General features: G+C 50.1%; 1 protein-coding gene across 2 annotated transcripts in view; it reads right to left on the reverse strand.

Annotated features, from left to right (window-relative positions):
• The window catches only part of PLEKHH2 (pleckstrin homology, MyTH4 and FERM domain containing H2), a 626,603-nt gene that overhangs the window by 432,754 nt on the left and 176,516 nt on the right, over positions 1–17,333 (reverse strand). For both annotated transcript variants that reach the window (XM_085612785.1, XM_085612786.1), the window contains exon 3: positions 3,645–3,794. In XM_085612785.1, the coding sequence (XP_085468911.1) occupies positions 3,645–3,794 (150 nt within the window). The remainder of the gene's footprint in view (positions 1–3,644; positions 3,795–17,333) is intronic.

Raw genomic sequence — 17,333 nt, forward strand, 5'->3', positions numbered from 1 at the left:
CGAACACCACCCTCAGAGGCACCCTGATCTACCGACCCCCTGGACCACGCACGCAATTCAGCGAGGACATCGCCGACTTCGTCAGCCCGCATGCCCTCCCCTCCGCTGACTACATCCTCCTGGGAGACCTCAACTTCCATCTGGAGAACAACAACGACCACAACACCAGCACCCTGCTCGACAACCTCGCCAACCTGGGACTCAAGCAACTGGTGTCCACCCCCACCCACCTCGCCGGACACACACTCGACGCCGTCTTCTCATCCAGCACAGACATCGACTTCAGCCACGCCACAGAGCTTCAATGGACGGACCACAGCTGCGTCCACTTCACCTTCAAGAGAACGACGACCCACCAACACCAGCAACAGACCGCCCGCAGAAGCTGGAACAAGATCACAGCAGACCAGCTCGCCACCTCCCTGAGCCAACACCCTCCTGCCAGCTCAGCGAACCCCAGCCAGGCCGCCGACAACCTCACGAAGTGGATCAGCAGCTGCGCGGACGAACTCGCCCCGCTGAGGACCCCGCCTAGCAGACCCGGCAGCAAGAAGGCCCCATGGTTCACCGACGAACTCAAGTGCTCCAAGAAGAACTGCCGAGCCCTCGAGAAAGTCTGGAAAAGGGAACCGACACCGGACAACAGGACCTCCTACAAACTTGCCACCCGGAAACACCACCAGCTGATCCGCACCGCCAAGAAAACAGCATTCAAGGACCGGTTGGACAACAACGCACACAACTGCAAGGAACTCTTCAGCATCGTGAAAGAGCTTTCCAACCCCAGCGCAGGAAACAACGACATCACCCCATCGCAAGACCTCTGCAACTCCCTCGCCTCATACTTCCACAACAAGATCACGGACATACACAGCAGTTTCAACAACCAACCAACGCACACCACGACCGACCAGCCACCCCCCCCCACCACCACCCTCCACGCCTGGACCCGGATCAGCACCGAAGACACCATCCGCACGATGAACTCCATCCACTCCGGATCACCGACCGACCCCTGCCCTCACCACGTCTTCAACAAGGCCGACGCTGTCATCGCACCCCACCTGCGTGACATCATCAACACCTCCTTCGACACCGCCATCTTCCCTGAAAGCTGGAAACACGCCGAACTCAGCGCTCTACTCAAGAAACCAACAGCGGACCCCACCGACCTCAAGAATTACCGCCCCATCTCGCTTCTCCCGTTTCCAGCCAAGGTCATCGAGAAGACCGTCAACAAGCAGATGGCTGCCTTCCTCGAGACGAACGGATCCCTCGACCCCTCACAGTCCGGCTTCCGAGCCAAACACAGCACCGAGACCGCCCTCATCGCCGCCACCGATGACATCCGAGCCCTGTTGGACAATGGAGAAACAGCGGCCCTCATCCTCCTAGACCTCTCCGCGGCATTCGACACGGTCTGCCACCGCACCCTAGTACGGCGCCTCAGCAACATCGGAATCCAGGACAAGGCGCTGGAATGGATCATCTCCTTCCTCGACGGAAGAACACAGAGAGTCCGCCTACCACCGTACAAGTCAGAGGCCTCCGAAGTCATCTGCGGCGTCCCCCAAGGATCGTCCCTGAGCCCCACCCTCTTCAACGTCTACATGAGCCCCCTCGCGGCCATCGTACGCAAACACCACCTCAGCATAATCTCCTACGCCGACGACACCCAGCTGATCCTCTCCCTGACCAACGACCCCGCCGCCGCCAGAGCCAACCTGCACGAAGGGATGAAAGAGGTAGCCGAGTGGATGACGACCAGCCGCCTGAAACTGAACTCGGACAAGACGGAGGTCCTCATCCTGGGCTCCTCACCCTCCGCCTGGGACGACTCCTGGTGGCCTCCCGCCCTGGGCACCGCACCCAAACCGACAGACCATGCACGAAACCTGGGCTTCATCCTGGACTCCTCCCTCTCCATGACCAGACAAGTCAACAGCGTCTCCTCGGCGTGCTTCAACATCCTACGCATGCTACGGAAGATCTTCTGGTGGATCCCCACAGAGACCAGGAAGACCATCACCCAGGCCCTCGTCACCAGCCGACTGGACTACGGCAACGCCCTCTACGCCGGGACCACCGTCAAGCTCCAGAAGAGACTCCAGCGGATCCAAAACGCCTCAGCCAGACTCATCCTCGACATCCCACGATCCAGCCACATCTCCGGACATCTGAGAGACCTTCACTGGCTCCCCGTCAACAAGAGAATCACCTTCCGCCTCCTCACCCACGCACACAAAGCCCTACACGACCAAGGCCCGAGCTACCTCAACAGCCGAGTCAACTTCTACGCTCCCAAACGCCACCTCCGATCAGCCAACCACGCCCTCGCCGCCGTCCCCCGCATCCGAAGAACGACTACAGGAGGAAGGTCCTTCTCCTACCTGGCCGCCAAGACCTGGAACTCCCTCCCGTCCGACCTGCGCCTGACCCAAGACCACCTCTCCTTCAGGAAGAAGCTGAAGACCTGGCTGTTCGAGCAGTAGCGGCACCCCCCCCCCCCCCAGCGCCTTGAGACCCTACGGGTATGTAGCGCGCTTCATAAGTGTCACTGATTGATTGATTGATTTGCTTGCATTAGGGGTTGTGGTGTCCTTGCACGCCTCTGACCATCAATACTTGGCCATGTCTTATCTGGTGTTTCTATTCTTATAACGTTTGCTCCCTCTTGGGTAAGTAGTCCTAACCAGACACTTAGAATAACCTGTTTTTAATAATGCACCTCATAACGCATTCCTGTCATTACTGTGTAGTGTTGATAACAGGTGCTTCTATCATCCAATCTAATGATAAACAATTTCTTAGAAACGAGAATCAGAGTCCACCATGCTGGGATTTGAACTGCAGATCAACGCACATATCACAAAGCCATCTTGCTGGCAGTTAATGGATCAGGGCAGTGCTTAATTTGTAAAAAAAACGTAGGTGCCAGGGCTCCAATAGTCCTTTTTAGCAGCACCACCATGTGGCAGGTTGGTACAAACCCCGGTGTTGACAATTAATTGCCGGTGCTGAGCACCGGAAACCACCTGCTCAAATTAAGCCAATGTAAAGAAATAGAAAGTGTTATTTTATTCAACTGTACCTTTCATTCATCGAATGGACCTTCACATCTGTATTTTATTTATTTCAATTACTGGACAACTGTACACATTCACCACAGTTTCAGTTACATTTCAGCCGTCAACCCAATGCCCTTGTTCTGTACTCAGGCACTGTCATAAGCCAGGAGAATACGTAAAATGGACCTGGTCCAACCTGGAGCCAGACATGCGCTCTACAGAACAGTAAAATAGCAAATAAACACATAACGGCACCATTCAGAGGGAAGCTTGATAATGTGGATGCCCATATAAGGCTTTTTGTGTGTGGAGTAAACCAACATAACTTTTCATTGTTTTCATTTTGACTTTCAGAACAAGATGTGCATACCTGTGGATTGTCACGAGATACGATAACTTTACCAAGCCTTGAATGGACATCTTCTATAAATGTTGATTCTGCTACTTTTACAAGCATAATGAACTGGAGCGGTGTAAGGTACATGTTGCTTGGTGGTGACCCCTGCTCAGTCTCCAGTTGATTTACTGGCTTTTGCTACCAAAATCAAAATATATGTAAAAAAAGTTTGTCTTAACCTGTTCTTCAAGCTGTTGCTCCAAATGTTGTATCATGTCATCCTTCTCTTGTACAAAGCTTTCTAGATCTTGGCATCTCTTATACAACCTGGTCTCCGTTTCGCTAGTTTGAACATTTGCTTCTTTCAGCTTCTCTTCCATAACCTGAACCTGTGGGTCAACAACAAAAAAAGTCTGCATAAAACTGAATGTCTGCATTAAGAAAGCCCTAACAATTTGGATGATGTTTTGTCACTTGCGATCAACAAGGACATGGGGCGTGGGGAGCAGAACAAGAAGTAAACCCCAGGGATTGAGGGGGGCTGAGCAACTGGTGAAAAGTAGGAGGTAGTTTCAGGCTTAGAAGAAGGAGGCTTTGGACCAGAACTTGCTCCGATACTTGAAAAAAACAACAACATGCTCTTATGTGCTTGTGCCTTTGGAGCTTTGTAGGTAATATGGTTCCCAGTCAGCCACATATCTGCCCTTGCTGGTGTTGTACCACAATATCAAGTTATTAATAACGCCCTGCACAAAAATCAACTCCACAATATAGACTTGCATTATCTTGCATTATACAACAAGCTAGCAGATGTGGAGTTATAAAAGTACATCTATATTACCAATATGATATAGAGAAAAATATTTTGTGGAGTTGAGATTTTGCAGTTTGGTATTTCTTTTCTCCATACTATGACCTCCAATCCCTCAACTGGGCCAGTGTTGGCTAGGAAGACATAGGGCAACAAGGAAATTGCTTGAACTTCAAGTAAGAAGAAAGTAGGCATGCAAGGCTGAGGCCACTGGTAAAGGGTGGTCCTGTACTTGTAAACAGGTGACATGTCATTTGCATAATAAAATGTGAGAAAGTAAGATATTGATGGGGAAACAGACCACATCCTAAACAAAGCACCAAGCCCAACATAGGCACATTGAGCTCGATGGGGAGTTCCTGTGGGCCACTGAGGCCTGAGAAATGGATATCTAAAGCCATATCCCTTCTGGAATAGTGGTAACATTTGAAGTGAGAATCTCATTTAAAAATAGCCGTTACCTACAGGGTATGCACACAAGGTATAGCTTGGAGGGCAGACTGATTCAAAATATGAGCATGCAGCCACATCCCTATCTATTTTCTCTGTCAACATAACCTGTGGTCTTGCAATTCCTATCAGCTAGCCACAGTAATTAACCATGGTACAATGATCACAGTTGTAATTCAAGTCCTCCATTGCAGCAGAAGCTGCCTTGGTAGCAGCAGGAAGGAAGGTGGCCAGTCCAGAGGTGACAACCTGACTAATTGTGTTTGAACATAGAAAGTGACACATACACATTGCTGAAAATCAGTTTGGGGATACCATTATAAAGTCCTCTGCTTGTCAGTTTAGTAGTATATTTGTTTAATTAAAATATAAACCCTGGAAACAGCTCATATCACTGTTTGTGTTGCAAATGCAGTCATCTGGACACAACAATGGCAGCAACTACACCACAAAGGAAAACAAAGCAGAACAACAACTCATTTTCTTTATAATAGCTCTCCCTCCATCAACTATTAATGTTTTGATTTGTTACTATGGTAAGGGTATACTCATCCTGTTATATACAATTGCACATATATATAAAGGCACACCAGATGAAAAGAAATCAAAACACAGACTTCGTAACTAAGTCACAAACAAGAGCCAGGATATTGAATGCACAAATGACATACATGACTTCAGTAATTAGACAGAGGCACACATTTAACAGAAAAATAGTCAGACCCCACTCCATTGACACAAGCCATTGGCTCAATCTGTCCTGATGAGGACCTGTTAGACCTGTCAGCCCTTTGGGTGGCCCCTCCTCATCATTATTTATTTTGTCCCACTTTTGCCTCAAACCCTGTTTGAATTTTTCCTTTTTTGGGAACCACCAGACTTTTTAGTGTTGCTACAGATTCAGGGAGCCATTTTAGCTACCCCTGAAACTTCTGTCTGAGGGCCTGGAGCACAAAATGGTGGCCTCCTGTGACATCACCAGCATCCACTGGAACCTACCAGCACCTTCCAGAACATTCCAGAACTGTGTGACAGTTGGAAACCGTTTAGAATGTTGGGAGGATAAGAGAGGCAGTTGGCAGTTGGAGCTGGCAGTTGGCACCTGACTGGTGAAGAGAGAGGAGCACAACAGTGAAGGAGGAAGGAGTGAAGCAGCAGGGGTGGAAACTTGTGCCTGGAGTGGGGTCCATAAACCCACCCTTGATACTTGTCCCTACTGATGGATCCCAGCCTATAGCCCTGTGTGGGAAGAAGACAGAAGAAACTTATCCTAAGGACCTGGACAGCAGGAACAGGCCTTAGAACCAAGAAAACAGCAAGATTCTGACCTGAGAACTGGTTTCCCTGGAGTCCGGCGTCGAGTAGCCTGAAGACCTGGAGCCCGAGGTGGAGAAGCGGCGCTGACTGAAGTAGCAGACGTCGTACCCGGAGCCGCCTGAGGTCGTGAGAGGGCGCCGGCGGAGGTCGTGAGGAATACCAGAGGTCGAGGAGGAAGTGAACCGAGGTCGAGCGAGCGGCGTCATCGGAGGAGTGAAGTCCGCCCTCCGGAGTCGTCGGAGACCGAGGTAGAGGAGCACCGGAGGTCGGGAGTGAGGATCGCACTCCGGAGTCGCCCGGAGCCTGTGAGGAGGAGCACCGGAGGTCGGGGGTGAGGATCGCACCCCGGAGTCGCCGGAAGTCGACATCGAGGCCAGGCCGGCCGACGTCATCGGAGCCGAGAGCGCCATCGGACCGGAGCCGCCCGAAGTCGACATCGTGAAGAGACTGCCCGACGCCGTCGAATCGGAGGTCGAGATCGAACCGAGGCCACCGACATCGGACCGGAACCGCCTGCCGGCGTCGTCAAAGAACTGACATTGTGCCGAGGCCGCCGAGACCGAACCGGAACCGCCTCACGGCGTCGACACGACTCCAGCGGCGTCGGAACATCAGAAAAAGGGCAGTAAGTGGAGTAGAGGGCGCCTAAGGCCCTGTGGAGACCTGAGAGACTGCTCTAAGGGGCTAGGGAGGTGCTGAAACCAACCTGACTGTGCCTGGGGTGAACTGGGACTAACCTAGAGAGGTGGTGTGGAGAGAGAAAGCCAGGGCACTGGTATTCCCCCCTTTGATCTACCTCAGTGTAGGCCTCAGCCTTGTCTCAGCCAGGGAGCCTCCCCCCTCAAGCCTTCCACAACCCTACAAGCTGTGCCTGGGCCAAATCAGCCCTTAAGAAGTGAAGTGTCATCTGATCATATGAGTGTTGCTGTATACTGTTAATTATTTATTGGGGATACTGTATTTATTGAGTTTTTACCTATTTATTGCTGCACTATATTTATAGGTCCACAGGACTTGTTGGTGTACAATATTTATTGGTACAGTATTTATTGCCTCAGAATATTTAATTGCCTGTATTACCTGCACTTATATTTATGTCCCTTGTATTTATGATCATCCCTATTTATTGAATCTCCAGACAGTATTTATTTGACCTGCACTATTTAAATTTGTATATTGTGATTGTCTTATTTATTTTTCCAATCAGCAACTAAGAGAAAAAGATAAAGAAGAATATTTTCATAATTTTTACGGTGTAGAGTCGTTTTTGGAACGGATGCACGCATGGTTATTGTATGGGTATATTGTATGCTTAGCACTGCGCCTGTTTCCTGACCACTCGAGCCAAGCTACCACAGTGTGTTCGGGGAGTCCACCACCACCCTGCGGAGTGGGAGTGGGCGTTTCCAACATAAATTGGTGTTCAGTGGTGGGATAGAGCTGTGCCTACATATACTCAACAATAACTGTGGGTAGTCCATAGGCCTACACCGGGAGTTTTCTCACAGCGGCCTTCCTAATTGTGGGTTTTTGTTTTTTTCCAAATTTACTCTGGTGGTGGGAGGAGGTATTACTAAAGGTACCACCCTACATTGTTACTGCACAAAACCTGTCCTCTAACCTGAGTGGGCAAGATGGAGTTTGTTCTTGAAAATCTAGACACGTACACTGTGGCCCAACTCAGGGAGTTTTGCCAGCGAGAGGGGGTGTACCGTCCCCCAGGAGCAAAGAAGGGTGCACTCCAAACCAGCTTAAGGGCTTGGGGGGAGGCACGCAGGGAAAGCAAGGCTGAGGAAGAAGACAGGGATGGAGAGCCTGACCCTGAGGGGGCTGAGATGTACCAACCTGAGGTGGGGAACCTGTCAGCAGGGCCCAGGACACTTTCTAGGAAGGGCAGCACTGTCTCTAGTGGGGGCTTATCCGAAGTGGAGTTAGCAGACCGGAGAGAGAAGAGACAGCTCACATGGGACTTAGCAAGGCTGGAAAAGGAGAAAGAGGAGCAAAGGATGGCCCATGAATTGCGACTGAAAGAAATAGATCTTCAGATTCTGAGAATCGGGGCACAACCTGTTCCTAATGGTGGCAGCCAAAACCAAGAGTCCACCAGGGAATCCAAACCTTACCTGCCAAAGGACATTGTAGCGAGCTATGGGGCGGGTGACGACATCGCCAAGTGGCTAGCAGCCTATGAGGTCTCATTGAGGGCCCATGGGGTTCCAGCGAAGTATTGGGGAGGGGGATTGTATAAGTACATGCCTCCAGCTGGTAGGGATGCTTTATTGGCCCTCGAAGAGGAGGAGCAAACCCACTACCCCACTATGAAACTGGCGCTCATCAGAAAGTTTGGACTAACTCCGGAAAAGTACAGACAGAAGTTCAGGGGTAGTCACAAACTGGGCACACAGAATTGGGTGGACTTCCTGGACTATGCAAAGAAGGCACTGGAAGGTTGGATTCAAGGCAGTGAAGTAAGGAACTACGAGGAGCTGTTTGACCTAGTATTGAAGGAACACCTACTCGAGAAATGTTTCCCTGAACTGCGGCAACACCTGGTGGATAGCAAGCTGACCAGTCCCCGGAAGCTTGCTGAGGAGGCGGACATTTGGGCTAGTACCCGGGTGTCCACAAGGGGGACTGGAGGGGATACTCAAAAGGCCGGACAGGGCGCCCCCCAGAAGAAAGAGGGAGGGGAAAGGAAAAAGGAGTTCTCCAAAGGCCCCCAAAATAACTTCCAAGGGAAGGGAACAGGATTCACCTCTAAGGCTAACCCACCCAGAAACCCTAATCCTGGCCAGAGTCAGCAGCCAAGGGTTGTCCATTGCTACGAATGCGGTGGCGTTGGACACTATAAAGGAGATCCGAAGTGTCAGAAACGATCACCCCCTCCCACTGGAGGAAAGCCCCCCGGAGTAGCTAGTGTAGTGCTCGGGGAGGAGATGCCCTTAACTAAGGGAAGGGAGTGGGCGGGTGTCACTTTAGTGTCCCTGGGAGAACGGGAGATGGTTCCCAAGATCCAGGTGCCCGCAAATACCGCAAAGTATGGGCAGTGGATCACCATCAACGGCCAAAGAGGGGAGGCTCTGAGAGACACAGGAGCCAGTATGACTATGGTACGTAGCCAACTGGTGTCTCCAGAGCAAGTCATTCCCGATGTACTCCACCCAGCCGCGATGGCTGACGGCAGAACCGGCCACTATCCCGTGGCTGAGGTTCCCTTTGAATGGGGGGGGGTTGCAGGTTCACTTCGAGTTGCCGTAAGCCCTGCCGTGCCAGTCGATTGTCTACTGGGCAATGACATGGAGCACAACGCTTGGAAGGAGGTGGAATACCGGACTCACACCGAGATGCTGGGTACACCTGACTGGGCCTGTGTTAGCACAAGGTCCGTGACTACCCGAAGAGGGAGTTCATTCCGGCTGGAGCCTGGAACAAAGGCCCAGCCAGCTGCCAGTCAAGGGAAGAACCGAGGACAGGAGGAGCCTGCCTCGGCGTCTCCACCCCGTAGGACGGATAGGCCACCGGAGGTGGTGGACCAGGAGTCTGCGGAGGGGGACGTTACCAACCTGGAGGACTTACCCATCCCGGCCGAGTGGCACGTGGAGGGAGGCCCGTCCAGGGAGGAATTCTGCCAGGGCCAGAGGGAGTGCCCTACCCTTGAGGGGCTGAGGCGACAGGCCGAAGCCCAGGCAGCAGGGAACGTTGAAGGGAACTACAGTGTTTACTGGGAGGATGGCCTCCTCTACAGTGAACCCAAGGCACCCCTACATGGATCGTCACGAGCCTTGGTAGTCCCTCAACGTTATCGAGCCTTCCTTTTAGAGTTGGCTCACGAGATCCCCTTGGCAGGACACCTGGGGCAAGACAAGACCTTCGCCCGTCTTGTCCCACACTTTTATTGGCCTCAGATGAAAGTGTCGTCCGATACCTACTGCCGGACATGTGTGTCTTGCCAAGCCAGTGGGAAAACAGGGGTGAAGCTGAAAGCTCCCCTGGAACCACTTCCTGTCGTTAGCACCCCCTTTGAAAGGGTGGGCATCGACATTGTGGGTCCATTAGATCCACCGACTACAGCTGGTCACAGGTTTATCCTGGTTCTGGTGGATCATGCCACACGGTACCCAGAGGCAATACCTCTGAGGACCATAACAGCACCTGTTGTGGCAAGGGCCCTGATGGGAATCTTTACCCGAGTGGGTTTTCCCAAGGAAGTTGTGTCCGACAGGGGGACCAACTTCATGTCAGCGTATATGCGGGCAATGTGGAAGGAGTGTGGAGTGACCTACCGGTTCACCACTCCTTACCACCCCCAGACCAATGGTCTGGTGGAAAGGTTTAACAAAACCTTGAAAGGCATGATCAGAAGTCTGCCTGAAAGCCTGCGGAGGAAATGGGACGTCCTCCTACCCTGTTTGCTCTTTTCTTACAGGGAAGTGCCACAGAAGGGAGTGGGCTTCAGCCCCTTCGAGCTTCTGTATGGGCACCCTGTACGCGGACCTCTTAACCTGGTGAGAGACGGATGGGAAAGAACTCCCAGAAAGCTCCCCCAGGATGTGGTGAGCTACATGCTGGCCTTCCGGAGCCAAATGGCTAAGTTGTGGAAGCAAGCTTCTGACAACTTGGAAGCCAGCCAAGCAGTGATGAAGGCGTGGTATGACCACAATGCTCACCCGGTGGAGTTGGAGCCTGGCCAGAAGGTGTGGGTGATCGAACCAGGAGAGCTTAGCGCCCTCCAGGATCGCTGGTCAGGACCCTTTGAGGTGTTGGAGAAGAAGGGTAAGGCTACCTACTTGGTGGACCTGAAGACCCCTCGTCAGCCCCTGCGGGTGCTGCATGCCAACCGCCTCAAACCCCACCACGAGAGGCCCGAAGTCATCTTGATGATGGTGACTGACGGAGGAGAGGACGTGGAAAGCGAGCCTCTCCCTGATCTGTTTGCGTCTCAAGAAAAGGATGGGTCGGTGGAGGGAGTGATTCTCTCCCCATCCCTAACTCCTGAACAGCAGGAGGACTGTCGCCAGGTCCTGGGGCAGTACTCTTCGTTGTTCTCCCTTGTCCCGGGTAGGACTCACCTGTGCGTCCATGACGTGGACACAGGAGACAGCCCACCTGTGAAGTCCAAGATCTACCGGATGTCAGACAAGGTGAAGGCCAGCATTCATAGTGAAGTCACTAAGATGCTGGAGCTAGGAGTGATTGAACCTTCTAGCAGCCCCTGGTCTAGTCCGGTGGTGTTAGTACCGAAAGCTGCACCACCGGGTGCCCAACCAGAACTGAGGTTCTGTGTGGACTACCGGGGACTGAATTCAGTGACAAAGACTGATGCTCATCCGATCCCTAGGGCGGATGAATTAATTGACCGGCTGGGAGCTGCCCAATATCTAAGTACCTTTGACCTTACTTCAGGGTACTGGCAGATCTCTTTGACAAATGGAGCAAGGGAAAGGTCAGCCTTCTCCACGCCCAATGGCCACTACCAGTTCTGTGTGATGCCCTTTGGGCTCAAGAACGCACCTGCCACGTTTCAGCGCCTGGTAAACCAGATCCTCACCGGAATGGAGAGTTTCTCTGCTGCTTATCTGGATGACATAGCCGTCTTCAGTAACAGCTGGGAGGATCACTTGCGTCACCTGCAAGCTGTTCTCCAGGCCCTGAGACAAGCTGGATTGACGATCAAGGCCAGCAAGTGCCAGATCGGGCAGGGGTCGGTAGTGTACCTTGGACACTTGGTGGGTAGGGGAACGGTGCAGCCCCTCCAGGCGAAGATCGAGGCCATCATGGCCTGGGAACCCCCCAAGACACAGACTGAGGTCCGAGCATTTTTGGGCCTCACGGGATACTATCGCCGCTTCGTGAAGGGGTACGGTACCATCGTAGCCCCTCTCACGGAGCTCACGTCCAAGAAACAACCTCGACGGGTAGTCTGGACGGAGGCTTGTCAGCAAGCCTTTGAGAAATTGAAGAAAGCCATGTGCGAGGCCCCGGTCTTACGGGCCCCAGACTTTTCCAGGAAGTTCATTGTCCAGACAGATGCATCAGAACATGGCATTGGGGCAGTGTTATCGCAACTCAACGAAGAGGGTCTGGATCAACCCGTGGTCTTCTTATCCAGGAGACTACTTCCCAGGGAACAGAAGTGGAGTGCAATAGAGCGTGAAGCCTTTGCAGTGGTATGGGCTCTGAAGAAGCTGCGGCCATACCTGTTTGGCTCGCACTTCCTTGTTCAGACCGACCACAGACCCCTTCGTTGGCTGATGCAAATGAAGGGGGAGAATCCCAAGTTGTTGAGGTGGTCTATTTCCCTACAGGGGATGGACTTTCAGGTGGAACATCGGCCTGGAGTGGACCACGCCAATGCAGACGGTCTCTCAAGGTATTTCCGCCTTAGTGATGAGAACTCCCAAGGGGTTGGGTAGCTCTCCCCACTTTCAGCTGGGGGGGACGCGTGTTAGACCTGTCAGCCCTTTGGGTGGCCCCTCCTCATCATTATTTATTTTGTCCCACTTTTGCCTCAAACCCTGTTTGAATTTTTCCTTTTTTGGGAACCACCAGACTTTTTAGTGTTGCTACAGATTCAGGGAGCCATTTTAGCTACCCCTGAAACTTCTGTCTGAGGGCCTGGAGCACAAAATGGTGGCCTCCTGTGACATCACCAGCATCCACTGGAACCTACCAGCACCTTCCAGAACATTCCAGAACTGTGTGACAGTTGGAAACCGTTTAGAATGTTGGGAGGATAAGAGAGGCAGTTGGCAGTTGGAGCTGGCAGTTGGCACCTGACTGGTGAAGAGAGAGGAGCACAACAGTGAAGGAGGAAGGAGTGAAGCAGCAGGGGTGGAAACTTGTGCCTGGAGTGGGGTCCATAAACCCACCCTTGATACTTGTCCCTACTGATGGATCCCAGCCTATAGCCCTGTGTGGGAAGAAGACAGAAGAAACTTATCCTAAGGACCTGGACAGCAGGAACAGGCCTTAGAACCAAGAAAACAGCAAGATTCTGACCTGAGAACTGGTTTCCCTGGAGTCCGGCGTCGAGTAGCCTGAAGACCTGGAGCCCGAGGTGGAGAAGCGGCGCTGACTGAAGTAGCAGACGTCGTACCCGGAGCCGCCTGAGGTCGTGAGAGGGCGCCGGCGGAGGTCGTGAGGAATACCAGAGGTCGAGGAGGAAGTGAACCGAGGTCGAGCGAGCGGCGTCATCGGAGGAGTGAAGTCCGCCCTCCGGAGTCGTCGGAGACCGAGGTAGAGGAGCACCGGAGGTCGGGAGTGAGGATCGCACTCCGGAGTCGCCCGGAGCCTGTGAGGAGGAGCACCGGAGGTCGGGGGTGAGGATCGCACCCCGGAGTCGCCGGAAGTCGACATCGAGGCCAGGCCGGCCGACGTCATCGGAGCCGAGAGCGCCATCGGACCGGAGCCGCCCGAAGTCGACATCGTGAAGAGACTGCCCGACGCCGTCGAATCGGAGGTCGAGATCGAACCGAGGCCACCGACATCGGACCGGAACCGCCTGCCGGCGTCGTCAAAGAACTGACATTGTGCCGAGGCCGCCGAGACCGAACCGGAACCGCCTCACGGCGTCGACACGACTCCAGCGGCGTCGGAACATCAGAAAAAGGGCAGTAAGTGGAGTAGAGGGCGCCTAAGGCCCTGTGGAGACCTGAGAGACTGCTCTAAGGGGCTAGGGAGGTGCTGAAACCAACCTGACTGTGCCTGGGGTGAACTGGGACTAACCTAGAGAGGTGGTGTGGAGAGAGAAAGCCAGGGCACTGGTATTCCCCCCTTTGATCTACCTCAGTTTAGGTCTCAGCCTTGTCTCAGCCAGGGAGCCTCCCCCCTCAAGCCTTCCACAACCCTACAAGCTGTGCCTGGGCCAAATCAGCCCTTAAGAAGTGAAGTGTCATCTGATCATATGAGTGTTGCTGTATACTGTTAATTATTTATTGGGGATACTGTATTTATTGAGTTTTTACCTATTTATTGCTGCACTATATTTATAGGTCCACAGGACTTGTTGGTGTACAATATTTATTGGTACAGTATTTATTGCCTCAGAATATTTAATTGCCTGTATTACCTGCACTTATATTTATGTCCCTTGTATTTATGATCATCCCTATTTATTGAATCTCCAGACAGTATTTATTTGACCTGCACTATTTAAATTTGTATATTGTGATTGTCTTATTTATTTTTCCAATCAGCAACTAAGAGAAAAAGATAAAGAAGAATATTTTCATAATTTTTACGGTGTAGAGTCGTTTTTGGAACGGATGCACGCATGGTTATTGTATGGGTATATTGTATGCTTAGCACTGCGCCTGTTTCCTGACCACTCGAGCCAAGCTACCACAGTGTGTTCGGGGAGTCCACCACCACCCTGCGGAGTGGGAGTGGGCGTTTCCAACAGGACCCATGAAATATCTTCCCCACTTTGGGTTGAAATGAAGCACGTAGACTAACCAAGATAGAACTTTGATCATTTTGAAGAAATACAAAGAGACAAAGGAAAGATCTATTTTAATTTCAAAGGCATTATTACTCCTCCAGCTGCCCTCACTCTGCCTACAGAGTTTTCATTTTGTACACTTGCACTATGGTGGTCTCTAATATGATCTTTTAGAGAAATTATTTTGAAATCCCTTGAAGTGAATGTAAATATTTGTGTTATCAAATGTTTAATGCATTTTGATAGACACTTGAAATTATGATGTGTGCCTGTGTTTTTTTGGGTAATCTTTACACCACAAAAACACCTAAGAATTCACATTGACATTTTCTACAATGCATTTAAATATTTTATTGTACAGAAAATGTGCTTTTTCCAATTCAATTCAGAAGATGCAGGGTGTTAAAACTGAAGGTAGGAGAGGGTCTCATGAGGAAGGTAACCAGGTTTGAGGAGATGTGCCAAGAAAAATACAAGACATGTTGTAACGCTCATACATAAGATACTTAATAGTAATGGTCTAGGTGGGAATACCAGGAAAAGTGGGGAAAATAAATTGGGATAGAGCTAGATAATGATAAGTGGCAATTTACCTGTAGAAGAGTGGACTAACTTTGCAACACGGAAGAGAGAAGCATTAGATTCCATAAGTGATACTTTACTCTACAAATATTGTGGTCGTGCCCTACACATTTCTTAAATGACCTACTTTTTGCAGTCTGCGATGTTACAGTCAGAGACTTAGCAAGATCTCCGGTGATAATTCTATTATGTTGCCCATCTGAGGGACTGTGTCCATTCTATGCCAGAGTTGGGGAGTTCTTATCTCACATACTGCTAGTAGCAAAAAAATCCATGCATGGATTCTGCGGGTCAGTAGTCATACCTAGTACTGGTAGATGGCTACAAAAGGTCTTGTGCATGGAAGAAGGTGAAAGCTGATGGGAATGGTCAATACAAACTCAATGGTTATAAAAGACTTAAAGCACAGTTTTGGGCTACATAGTCAGGGATTTCCAGGGACTGCACTGTCATCAATGAATAAAGGTACTCAACCTACTAGAGGAGCATGGAGTTGGCGGCTGAGTAAGTGCAAGCAAAATGGGTCGTGTGTTCTTAGGGGCAGAGAGAGGCTTAGTGGGGTGTAGATGACTATGGTGCGTGTAAGTGCAGAAGTGAAGACGAAGACAGCGTGGGTGAAGGAGTAGAGGGTGCTAACTAGGAAATTCTTCAAAATGCTTTCTTGCATGGATTCAGAGAGTTGGCAGATGCGAATGTCCATCTATATGTTGTGATACAAATTCAATACAAATTATTGACACTTTAAAAATCAGAAACTTGTACATTACTCAGTGTGACATTATAAGAAATAATGATAGCAATTATAGTACAAGCAGAAGGAATAATTAATCTATCCCTGTATATTTCACAGTGATAAATAAAAAGATGAATGGCTGGTGGAAGAATCTATCCTGATAAATAAAACTTTTGGCCCTCCTTCTATCACGTCCCAGCACCAAAAGCCTTCGTTTTTCTTTCCCACGAACCAACAGCTAACCATCTCTCACCGCAACAGGCAGGAACTTTCTTACAAACATAACCTAAGATAACATAACCATTTAACAGGCCTGAAATACCTCCCAGATTGTTTCACGCATTACAGTATTCAAAGGACTCTCAGATCATCTAACACTAATCTGTTACGTACACCTAACTTTATGCTTCTAACTAGAGGTGGTAAATCATTTACCTCACTAGGATCTAAGGCCTGGAATCAGTTTGCTGGTTCTTTGAGATTTGTGGAAAATGAAGTAGTCTTTAAGAAACAACTGAAAACCTTGCTCTTCCCAGCACCAGATGAGGTAAGTAGCCATTTGATTTTATCTTTTTTGGTTTAGGTCCATTTTCTTTAAGAGATTTCTTTCTACAGGTTGTATTGCTGATGGTAAGTGATTATGTGTCTGAGATAACCCCAGAATGCTCTGTTTTGAGTGGCAGTGCACTTTATAAGTACCATATCATTCATTCATTCATCTAAAATAGTATACAAGTAAAGAATGCATGATGATATAGACAAACAAGACACAACACTACAGAAGCCCTTAAAATAGAAGTCAATCAATCGGCAATCCAACAGAAAATGAGCCAAAGAAAAGTAATCTTCTGAGACACTGAAAAATATCAATAAAACCAGGAGCTCCCTAGATTTGGTGTCACCAATTATTAGCTTATGAGTTACCAGAAGCTCTGCTAGTTAAGTACCTCAAGGACACAGAGGCCAGCCCAGTGACATCATTCGAGAGGCGTGGAGATGAGAAGTAACCAGCTCCAGATACAATATGCACAAAACTTCTCATGGAATGACTGGTAGCCAAACTAATGGAATGGCATAAACTCACAGAGTCCAATTAGTAGCATAAGGGCCCTCAGCACAATCAGTCACCAGGGTGAAAAGCCACATGATGATTAGTCATATTTTAGGTCCTGTGATGTCAGCCATATTGTGTAGGTTGAGCACAAAGCTAGGAAACAACTTCAAGTGCAGGACAGCAAGAGTCAGGGTGTGCGTGTCTAGACTGAGTGTAGAATTCACCAAACATTGTAGGACAACTGGGGCAGGGAAAAAGGCAGAGTCATATAAGCTCATCTCTGGATGTGGTTCTGGGACATGTGAAAGTGTGTGTGTCTGTGTACACATTTATAAACTTGTTTGTGCTAAGGTGTCTGGTTACAGACCCTCCCTGACAGACAGTGTTTCTTCTTGTTGGCAATCCCTAGCATCCAAGAACACCAGTGGCATTAAGTGTCCCTGAATACATAAGGGAGTCAGCTCTTCCATTATGTATGTAAATCAACAAAATTACATTCATATTTTATCTTCTTGGGTCTAGGTATCAAATAAGCACCTTT

This window comes from Triturus cristatus, chromosome 6, assembly GCF_964204655.1.
Source record: "Triturus cristatus chromosome 6, aTriCri1.1, whole genome shotgun sequence".
NCBI classification, from domain to species: domain Eukaryota; kingdom Metazoa; phylum Chordata; class Amphibia; order Caudata; family Salamandridae; genus Triturus; species Triturus cristatus.